The sequence below is a fragment of the Panicum virgatum genome, chromosome 4N, assembly GCF_016808335.1.
Source record: "Panicum virgatum strain AP13 chromosome 4N, P.virgatum_v5, whole genome shotgun sequence".
Classification (NCBI taxonomy): domain Eukaryota; kingdom Viridiplantae; phylum Streptophyta; class Magnoliopsida; order Poales; family Poaceae; genus Panicum; species Panicum virgatum.
The window spans coordinates 9,118,635-9,129,425 of record NC_053148.1 but is presented as its reverse complement, the minus strand read 5'-3'; the positions used below and the strand labels follow the sequence as shown (position 1 = coordinate 9,129,425).

General features: G+C 48.6%; 2 protein-coding genes and 1 long non-coding RNA gene across 3 annotated transcripts; 2 read left to right on the top strand and 1 right to left on the bottom strand.

Annotated features, from left to right (window-relative positions):
* Window positions 1-863: 863 nt before the first annotated feature.
* LOC120669089 (probable pathogenesis-related protein ARB_02861) lies at window positions 864-2,707 on the bottom strand. The gene is made up of 3 exons (XM_039948908.1): window positions 2,663-2,707; window positions 1,630-2,106; window positions 864-1,278 (listed from the first exon to the last, which is right to left on the bottom strand). The coding sequence occupies exons 1-3, from the start codon at window positions 2,705-2,707 to the stop codon at window positions 1,123-1,125; spliced, it is 678 nt and encodes a 225-aa protein (XP_039804842.1). The 3' UTR covers window positions 864-1,122.
* On the top strand, window positions 2,622-3,889 carry LOC120670628 (E3 ubiquitin-protein ligase RING1-like). The gene has a single exon (XM_039950774.1). The coding sequence runs from the start codon at window positions 2,826-2,828 to the stop codon at window positions 3,774-3,776; it is 951 nt and encodes a 316-aa protein (XP_039806708.1). The 5' UTR covers window positions 2,622-2,825; the 3' UTR covers window positions 3,777-3,889.
* A 2,131-nt stretch (window positions 3,890-6,020) lies between these two features.
* On the top strand, window positions 6,021-7,796 carry LOC120671335. Its single transcript, XR_005673596.1, has 2 exons — window positions 6,021-6,494; window positions 7,246-7,796. It is a non-coding gene; the product is annotated as an uncharacterized LOC120671335 (long non-coding RNA).
* The last annotated feature ends 2,995 nt before the right edge of the window (window positions 7,797-10,791 follow it).

The window sequence follows — 10,791 nt, the reverse complement described above, 5'->3', positions numbered from 1 at the left end:
AAGTTCAGCACCACACAGCTTCAAATGCAGGCTCATATGCTGGCAGTGGTGACTACAGTGCTGAGAAATAAATATGATAAAATACTGTTAATGCCTAGCTGACATTCCTAGGCTGACATTCCTTATTGGTTAAGTGCAAACTCAACTCCCAGCACTCCCAGGTAAGTGCTGTGCATAATGGACATAATTTCAGTGCTTCCAACAACAGTTGACATTCCTAGGCTGAGTCAAGACAGCTGTGCATAATGGTCATTTGGCGAATTGGCACGGCGAAGTGTGTCTGAACTCATCTGTGACATCTCAAACTAATATTCAGGCCTGATATGCAGCAGCCTGAATCAGTGACATCTGAACTCATCTGAACTCATCCTCAGCCTGAAAGTTGAGTGTGTCTGAAAGTTGAGTGTGTCTGCAGCCTCCAGGACTGAACCAGCAAGGGGACCTACCAGGTGCAGTTGTGGACTGTGATCATAAGGTTTTTACTACTGTTCATGAAACCAGATCTGAAGCAGTCAAGAAAAGTCACAAAACGATCACATTTATTCAAGAAAAGGCATGGGGGTACAGACAGCAGGACTGTAGGAGGAGGGACTGCAAACATCAGTTTTAGATCACATCAGTTTACTACTACTGTTCAGGGTCATTTTGTACTACTGCCTTCTGCTTGCATCACCTCAACCTCGATGTAGCATTTCTGCTTGCAGTAGCATTCTCTGAATGTCAGGTTACCTCAATACATTCTCTAGAAAGGTTGGGGTAGCTGCTGGACTAGTTCTCAGGGCATCTGAATTAGCAGAACTTAACAAAGATTTGGTCAGCCTGTAAAAGTGTGAATTTAAAGAAACTGATATAATGTATTCATATATTGTGCAAAAATAAGTCAGCATTTTAGCTGATTTCCAGAACCCTTCATATAAATTCTTCATATAACTAAACAAAAGAATCCTCAGTATTTAGCCTAAAAATATAACATTTTCAGATCTGACTGAAATTACATTCAAGCTTGGCTACATAAGAAAATCATAGATGCTCTACTAGCAAAACTTGAACTTCATCATGAAAAGGCTTTCATAGCTTCACGGTTATTTCTCCAAGTAGCAATCTGAACTGGCTTCAGTTTCTTCATTTTGACTGGGAGCTTACTGATTTAGTTTGCTTGAGGTAAATAACAGTTGGTCTCGCCTGTCGACCTGCACAGGAATACAGTAGTATCTCTTCCTTGATGAACTGTCTGTCAACTGATTCGCCTATCGTCCTGTCAACTGATTCGCCTATCAACTGCAAGATTGTTTGAACATACCATCAACATGTTAATTCAGACTTCAATACTTGATAGATGTTGTGTAATCTTTTCTTACATCTATGGTACCTTAAAACCCATATCTTTTAAAAAAACATTAAAACCTATATCTAGGCATCACTAAAATGTTCCACAAATTCTGAAGCCCTCCTCTGAACTAAAGAATCACTTCAACATTTATAAGGCCTGTGCATCTCTGCCAGCAGCATTGCGAGTACACAATCACTTCAACACAATGCAATAATATTTGCAGTAAGAAACAACTAAATATACAACAGCAATCATTTGCAGTACACAATCAAGATAGTTGGGGAAAAAATCGCTAATACCTTGACTCTGGCATGAACGAAGAGGCCAAGAACGTTCAGTAGATGAGGATCCTGGAGCTGCAGGTATCGATCGCTTGCGGTCCCATGATTTTGCAATTCAGATGCTTGCCTAGCAGCAGCCTGAGGCAGGGGAGAGCATGTGACGGCGGGCGACTCCGAGCAGCAGCCGACGCGGCGCCGGGAGGAGGAGGCGAAGGCGGAGGAGGCGGAGGCGGCGCTAGGCGGAGGAGGTGGTGGTAGTGCCGGGCCAGCACGGCGGGTGGCACGTCTCGGGGCGAGCACCGCAGCTGGGGCAGAGCGCGACCGCGGCGGGCAGCATGGAGGCCGGGGGCAGGCACGCGGCGACCGCGGCGGCGGCCGGGGGCGAGGGCGCGACGGGGCGGCTGCGCGTGCTGGGGCGGACAGGACAAGAGAAGACGCTGACAGTGGGTCCTGCTGATTTGCATGCCGAGATTTGAGAGGCCCGCTGGAGTTGGGCTGTGATTTTGACCCTCAAATTTTGCAAGCCAGCTCTCAAATGGAGAAATAGGGACTTGATTTTGGGCCTCTTGCTGGAGATGCTCTAAGATCTTCAACCACATCATCTTATATCAATGTATCAAAGAATATGTATATGTCTCTCATGCCAGTTTATCCATACAAGTAACCACTTGGAATATGGATCAATAGCAATCAAGATTGACTTAACCAACACATATGACAAAAGGCAATACTGAATTGAGAGTAGATACCAAGATTTATGTGGAAAACCTCTTGGAGAGAAACCACGGATGACAACAAGCAACCCACTATATGAAGAAGCAATACAAGAGATGAGAGGAACATGGATGAGGAGGCTGGCATCATCCGTATAAAAGTTTTGCGTCACTGCTATATATGCCAATCCATTCACATTCACTCTTCGAAAAAAAAAACATTCACGTCCCGAACGAAGGAAGGAACGTGCATCACGACAGAGTTCGTACACCACGCGCTGCAAGACAGAATCAAGTTCGTCTTCTCGCGAAAGCCATCCCTTCCCGCCGAGCCGCACCTTGGTAACCTTGCCGCCGTCCCAATCAAACCGCCATGGCGCCATCCCATTCCCTCAAGACTGCTACCTCGCGCGCGTCCTGCAGCCTCGGCCATTCAAGCCACGGCGAGCTGCCGGGGGCGACTAGCTAAGCTTAAGACTGCTACCTCCGCGCGCGCCGGCCATGTCCACGGGCGCTGGCGGCGGCGTGCGCCGGCGGCGGCGGACGTGGCGCCTGTACTGGTGCTACGTGTGCGGCCGCGCGGTGCGCGCCGTGTCGTACCCGACCTCGGACGTCTTCTGCCCGCGCTGCTTCGGCCGCTTCCTCCACGAGATCGACCTGCCGGCGCCGCGGCCCGTGCTCCCACCGCCGGACCGGTTCTTCCAGCCGCCGTTCCTCACGCACGACGGCCCCCGGCGGTGGGTCGTATACACCGGCGACGCCACGGCCGACGCCGTCGCGCCGCTCCCCCGCCGCCGCGGCCGACGGCGCGTCCCGTCCCCGCCGCCGTCCCCCGCGACGCGGCTCCCGGACGACGACTACGCCCCCGTCGACGCGCCGCCGCCGCCGCCTCCGACCGTGGTCGGCTGGGACGAGTTCCTCATCGGGCCCAACCTGGACGCCCTCATCGAGCGCCTCACGCAGGACGACCGCCCCGGGCCGGCGCCCGCGCCGGAGTCGTCCATCGAGTCCCTCCCCACGGTGCGGGTCTCGCCGGCGCACCTGTCCGACGGCCCGCAGTGCCCCGTGTGCAAGGAGGAGTTCGAGCTCGGGGAGGCCGCGCGCGAGCTGCCGTGCAAGCACGCGTACCACACCGACTGCATCGTGCCGTGGCTCCGGCTCCACAACTCGTGCCCGGTGTGCCGGCAGGAGCTGCCGGAGCAGGCGGACGGGTCCCGGGAGGGCATCGGCGAAGAAGGAAGTGGCGGGGCGGAGGCGGCGGCGCCGCCGCCGGGGCAGGTGGTGGTGGCCGGATGGGGGCCGCTGGCACGCGCGCCGGACGGGGACGCTTGGGAGAGGAGTGAGGCGGATGACAGTGACTACGTCGCCGGGGGTGGTGCCTGTGCGGCGGCTGTCCTGCAGTCTTTCGTCGTCGTCGCCGCTTGCTTTGTCGCCCTCTCGTTCTTTGTTTGAGACTGAGATAGTGAGATGCGTCAGCCCATGGATCAGGAACAGAGCGAACACGATGTCAATTGGCAACAGGACCACGGTCCCCCCAACTGAATACATGATGAAAGATTGATATATTACTGCCCAACATCTTCTTTTTTGTGCGTGTGGAACTGTTGCAAAACAAACAACCTTCGTATGCATCATGCTCACTTGTTCAGTACATTGGTCATTGCCTGACAGGCTTGCTAAGCTCTGAATAATTCTATACGGAAACAGGGTCACATGATTCTATTCGCTGTGTTCGCTTGGCTGGTGTTGATTTGTTACGAGAGAACAGTACTGCTGACTGGCTGGTAGCTAGTGGCTGTTACTGGTTTAGTATGAGAGAACAGTACTGTGGCTGGTTGGCTAACAAGCCAAGCGAACACAGCACATCATCGATCATATCTCTTCACTAACTTGTATAATGCAATGGTGCGGCACGATTTCAATTTGGCTTCAAGGCAACATTCTTTTACATACATCAGGTTTCATTACATTGATCAATACCTGACAAGGTCCACTATAATTGATCAATGCCTGACAAGTTCACTAAGCTCTGAGTGACACACAGAGTCAGGAGAGTAGTACATGGTTCTATTTTCTTTAGTTACTGCCAAGTTGCATTACGATCATGGACGATGGATAGTTTCCAGCTAAGTTTCCTTTCTCTGGTCTTCAGTAACCTTGCTGCTTCCTTACGGCCTGCTACTCTGCTTTCAAGAAGAGCCCAAGTAGCCTCTGCACCGGGCTGCCACGACCAGGAGCACGCCGTTCGGAGGTCACACCGTGCTCCACCGGAGTGATCCCCAGCTGCCTCAGGTCAGTCGCGGATCGGCTTCGCGTTCCTCTCTATCTCTTCCAGCTCTTCATAGGCCCGCCGCCTCTCCGGACGGCGCAGCAATGGTGCGGTTGTTTGTTTCACCGCTTTGTCCGGAACAAGATCGACTTATGTTTTTCTTCCGTTCTGCCCTTTGAAAAATGCAGATTTCGGACCATGAGGACAGCAGAGATGATGAGACCGATGAAGATTGTGCGTTCTAACTTTGTAATTTTTTTTCTTCTCCTCTGAATGAATGGGAAATATGTGACAAGGCACGGTCGCGAATAAAAAAAATTGTTTATTGAACTGTTCCTAGCAAAATTTTACTGGAGGATTCGTTTGGCAGAAAGAAATAAAAAAGTTACCAAGGGCCTGTACACAAGACACAATAATTTATCAAGAACAAAACTGTTATATGATTGAACCTTCGAGGCACTAATAAGTGGAGGATAAGATACTGTAATAAGATTCCCTTCAAGCTCACAATCGAAGTGACATGATATGTCCAGTACAACCGTGATATGGGCATACAACATTTGTCAAAGCATAGTCTAAGGCCGTGTTCAGTTCCAAAATTCCAAATTCCAAAATTTTTTTCCGGCACCTGCATGGAGACTTAAATCTAGACGAAATAAAAAACGCATTGCGACTGCTGTCTGTAAATGGCGAGACGAATCTAATGAACCTAATTAGGCTGTAATTAGATGCTAAATTGCTACAGTAATACTACAGTAAATGGGCGCCCCCCGGCAGGGACGAGGTGCGACGCCGGCGAGAGGAGGCCCTCCCTCCAGCCCGCTCCCTCGCCGAGCCGCGGTCCGCCCCCGGCACACCGTGCTCTTCCCTCGCCCTCGCCCACGGTCCGTCCTCGCCGCGCCGTGCTCCACCCTCGCCCGCACCATGCTCCGCCCTCGCCGCGCCGTGCTCCGTCCGCGCTTCCGCCTCTCGCTGCTTTGGGGGCGGCTTCTCTTGTGCCAGCCATGGATGCGCCGCCGCCACCAGCTCCTCCGCCCCTGGGCTTTAGGTATGGCGCGCGCCATAGCGGGCCATAACAGGCCCTCCGCCCCTTCCGCTACACTTTCTTGACAAGGAAAGAGGAGTGCAACATTTAATACATCTGAATTTTGGCATCTGTATGTATAGCCAACGTCGTGAACTCTCTGTCTCGCCCACCTCCATCTTTATTTATCGGGCCATGCTACCGTACTCCTCCATATTGCCTTCCCTTACCTCTTAAGAGCATCTCCAACAGATTACCTATTCTTCTCCCCAATACCTAAAAATTGTATTATTGGTAATTGAAGTGCTCCAACAAATTACCAATCCAATCTCCATTACCAAAAATTTTTTAGTGATCATGAAAATACACCCCTCCCTCACCTAAATAGAGGGGGGACCAGTCTATCCCCTATCCACTGCTATTTCTGGCGCGAAGAAATTTTCCCCTCCCGCGCCGCACGCCATCTCGCTCCGCCCCCTGCACAGCGGCGGCGCATCTCTCCGCCCCAGCGACGCCATCACCTCTCTCCGCCCGATCTTGCCCCGCCGCTCCAGATCAAGAGCATGGTTACCTGAATCGATCTTTTTCCAGACCAAATTAACTTGCGGTGGTGCTTGTCCCGCGTCACGCCGCCGCCCAGGCTCCGCGCGATCCTGCCGCCGTCACGCCGCCGCCCAGCCTCCGCACACTCCCGCCGCCGCCTACTAGTTACGCGCGCTCACGCCGTCGCTGCAGTGGCTGGGCGACGAGCTCGCCTCGCTCGCGCTCCCCAAGCTCGACTCCTACGCGTGCGCAAGGCTCCTGCAGCGCTGCATCACATCAGGGGACCTGTGAGTAGCGTCAATAGCAGGGGGTACCAGACAAGAATCGGCCGAAGGTATCTGTCTATCCCAATCCTCAGGGCTCGCTCTATCACCTGCCTGGTTCATAGTTCCATGAATTTGTCACGAGCCAGTGCAATGCACTACTTCTCCCACTCAATAATTTTGGATCTGCACCTGCCAGCTATTGATTGATCAAAGCAACACTACTAAAAAATGCTTTTGTACCGGATCTGATTTGTGGATGCGACTCTGAGTCCTTGGACTAGAGCATTCAGTACTTAGTTTCAGTGCTTAGTTTATTTTTTTTATATTAAGGCAGTTCTTGGTTCATACAACGAGAAGACTTGTTTCAGTGTCATTGGGAACAAGATTAGCTTCTACTCTTCTTCTTGTGTTAGCACTGGTCTGGACTAATCTGTAGGATACTACATTTGCTAGTGTTGTGCAACAGTTTTTTCCCCTTAGGGATGATGTTATCGACATGAGAAAGTATTATATTTTGGTCTAGTGATATTACCGTAGCACTCATGTAGTCATGTTTGAGCAGTTTTTTTGTAGACTTGAATCTGATCCTAGCTCATGATGACTGGAAGCTTTGATAGCTAGCTATATGTAATGTTAAGCAGTTCTTGGTTGCCATGTGGGATTGAATTTTCATCAGATTATGGTTCTGTTTGAGGCACGAAAACATTCAGAACTCTGGCAGCATAGCATCATGTCTGAATTTGGTTTATCTGACAGTGTTTTCAGTGTAATAGCATGTCAGTTTGCTATGTTGTATTTATTGTTATCAACTGAAAACAGCCTGCAAGTCACAACAGCCTGCAAGTCACAAAATAGCATGGAGTACTAGATGAGGATAGGAGAGGCGGTAGTCCAACTGCAAGCTCTGAGGCACCCACAAGGACACGACCTCCAGGAAGAAAGGCTGAGAAAGAGAAGTTGAAGAGGGGAGCAGGAGGAGGCGCGTACAAGGAAGTGTTCCAAGAAATGCTCACTAAAAGAGAAGAGATGGAGGCTCACAAGGAAGCAAGGTGGATAGAGGTCAAGGCAATGGAGGAGCGGAACACGGCCTTCAAGGAGCGAAAGGTGGCAATGCACGTATCTTGGCAGCACAGATGGGTGGTTTTGAAGGTTGGACTTCGAATGGAAGTAATGGTCTTTGATGAATTGTGCCATGGAAGGATGGTTGCTTTACTTTTGATAATTACTTTACTGTTGATACTTCCATTTGCATGAACTTGTAAGCTATATGCCAAGAAAAATGGCAAATAATTGTGGATATGATAGGACAATACCAGATTTGCTATCTCTTTTCTTTAAGAATATACTGCTACCATATTTTATCAGGACAATACCGGCTTATATTTGTTCTCTATTTTAGCTTCTTTTGCTCAATTCCATTTGTCACTGATGGGCAAGGCAATGTGATTTGAATTCAAAATTCAAGTTTCAAAATTACGAATGTGAAATATTGTTTATGTGATCCATTAAAAAAGATTGAAATTGAGATGAGAAAGTAACCAAAAGAGACTATATATTCGTAAGAGGAAGAGAGATGGAAGAAAAGGAAATATAGGGTGAGAGGTTTTGGTAATTTGTTGGAGGAGATGGCAAAAAACTGCATTACCAATAATAGGGGAGTGCCCTACAAATGGTTTTAGGATATGGGGTTTTGGTAATATGTTGGAGATGCTCTTAGGAGGTAATAATAGCTAATAAAAATCTTAGCCCTTGATTTTGTATAGGAGAAAATATAATTGAAAGGGGAAAACTGGCTATGTCTCCCAAAATCACACTAGCAGTCCCATCTTTCCGTTAGCTTCTCTTTTGTTTTTCTACTCGTTGATCACCGTATTTTCCTCAGCTACATCTACGTAGATCAGTAGATGTATCACTGCTCAACTGCTACTGCTTCAATGGCGCAGAGGTTCAGTCAACTTCCGCACTTTTGGTCTGGCGATATAGTAGTGCCGAGATTCGAGCTGATGGGAATGATGGCCACCGCGAGAGATGATTCCACAAATAATGTTGTGAAAAAGTTGGTGAAAAAGTTTGGGTTTTGGTATGGTAACACATTTCGTTGTTATTTGACAAATACTATCTAATTATAGACTAATTAGGCTTAAAAGATTCAGCTCGTGCTAATCAGCTAGACTGTGTAATTAGTTATTTTTTTAACTGTATTTAGTGCTTCATACATGTGTCCGAAAATTCGATGTGACAGGTACTATATAAAAAATTTTGGAAACTAAATAGGACCTGATAGTAGGAAATGTGTTCAGGGACTGAGCTTTCTGAAGAAGACAAACTGCTGCACGAATCTTTGGGAAGAATGATTGAGCACATGTCAGAAAAGTTTGAGCCATATTTAAAAGGAGGCTTGAACTTGGGGGCGTCTATTCCTCGTACGTGCGAGGAATCGACGGCGCATCACACAAACGGCCCCGCCTCTCCCACCACCTCCAGCTTCGCCGGCGCCACCGCCGCCTCCGCCGTCGCCCTCCACCGCCGCCGACATAACCAAGCACGCCGTCGTGCCACCTGTCCTTCACCTCGTCCCCGCCGCCGGCCTCCGCCCACCGGAGATCATGCCCTGCCCGGCCGGCGGCGCTCCCGCGCCGCCTCGCCCTCCGCCGGCCCAACCGCCACCGCCACCGGGCTGCCACCGCCCTCGGCCTCCTCTTCTATAGCCGGAGGCTATAGAGCCGCCCCGGACCCCGGCAACCCAGATCCTAAAGGCCGTCGCCGCCCGCCACCACCCCGGCCGCCGCTCCCCCCACCCACCACCCCCGGACCCCGGCCACCCCCCTCGCCCAACCCCGGCGCCACCACCATCGCAAGGTCTGGAGGAGGAAGAAGCACAGTGCCACGCGGGCCCACCTGCCAGCGAGCTGTGCCTCCTTCTGCGATAGCTTGTCCTTTGGTAGCGCGCGCAATAAATAGCCTTGACGCTTGAACTCTCAATACAAAATCCAGCACATCTCTTGTTCCGTGTTAAAGATACTTGGTAATTGGAATGAAATTATTTCTGAGGACAGTTGAATGGGGCTGTTCAGTTGAATATTAGGACAATTGTACAAATGAATTCTTTGTACCGATATGATTTTTGGGTGACAGTATTTTTCCACGAGTTCCACCAAGAGTCCTTCTGAAGCAAAACATAGTATTGAAGCAATAAACAAGACGATGAAAATGTTGTATCCCGTTCTGAGTCCTTTGAAGAATCCTTGTTTTTTTCCTTTTTCTTCATGCTGAACATTTGACAATACATTTTAAGTTTAATATTTTTGTGGTAACAACCAACCAACACATCTTAGTGAAAATGGCACGAAGTCCCATTAAGATGGTGCAAGAGATAAAATCAAATGTTTTTTAATCAATACAATGCTACCATATATAGACAACCAAAAAGCCACTACATCATATTTCTCTGTGTTGTGTACTGCAGTTTCAGGAATTCAGGTACTGTTCTTTATTTCCCATCCAGCTGTGATTTGACTCAAATAAAATCATCCTAAATGGTAGCCATTTCTATAATAGCAACAGCTAAGCTAAATTTAGAACTCCATATATATAAGATCATCCTCCTATACCATTCTAATATGAGAGCAGGATAATTCCTAGGTGACATCAAAACTTGCAGGTTTCACGACTATCAAGAACTCATAACTGCATCTTTTCTATTAGCTTTGTGAACACCACATACATTTACCAGTACACCAAAAGTATTCGCCTGGAGAATATAGGTCAAGTTCGAAACCGATCATGAGAAACCGAGAGGCAACCCAGTATGCTTTCTCCTGAGTCCAAATAAGAAGTTGCTTTGATACTCTCATGCACATGTTCTGCATAAAAAAAAAAACATGTTGAACCATGAGAAATATATGGCAAAGTGATATTTTCAACAAGAGCATTAAACAAGAGGTACCTCATGGTGCAAGACATTTCTTTCACCATACTCTCTTTTCAGTGCAAGCTCCAACTACAAAATGTATAAGAACAATGCATTACAAATGTAAATGCTACAGCCTATACATGAGGAAGTACTCAAGCTGTCGCAAACTACTTGAGCATCGTAACTACCCCTAAAACAAGCTTAAAATATCCAGAAGATATATCCTAGCAGATTTTGCCACAACGTAAAATGCCTTCTGCAATTAAAAGATCAGTAAATTTTCAGCCCAAGAGTTGAACAAGGTATCACAAGAATGGATCGACGAGAAAACACATTTGCGTCTTGTCAAACTGTATTTCACTTGCCAAATTCAAACAAGGAACCAAAGCTGTTACAAGTCCCAAAGAATACATCGCTTGTGTTCACGAATCAGCTACACCAAATCCCTTTTC

What these genes read in the sequence shown, in the direction of transcription:
- LOC120669089 (XM_039948908.1), bottom strand. Translation starts at nt 2,707, where the DNA reads ATGGCGCCATGGCGGTTTGATTGGGACGGCGGCAAGGTTACCAAG. An exon ending in ACGGCGGCAAGGTTACCAAG is followed by an intron (nt 2,107 to 2,662) that starts GTGCGGCTCGGC and finishes TCAAAATCACAG; the next exon opens with CCCAACTCCAGCGGGCCTCT. An exon ending in TCGTTCATGCCAGAGTCAAG is followed by an intron (nt 1,279 to 1,629) that starts GTATTAGCGATT and finishes ACAATCTTGCAG; the next exon opens with TTGATAGGCGAATCAGTTGA.
- LOC120670628 (XM_039950774.1), top strand. Translation starts at nt 2,826, where the DNA reads ATGTCCACGGGCGCTGGCGGCGGCGTGCGCCGGCGGCGGCGGACGTGG.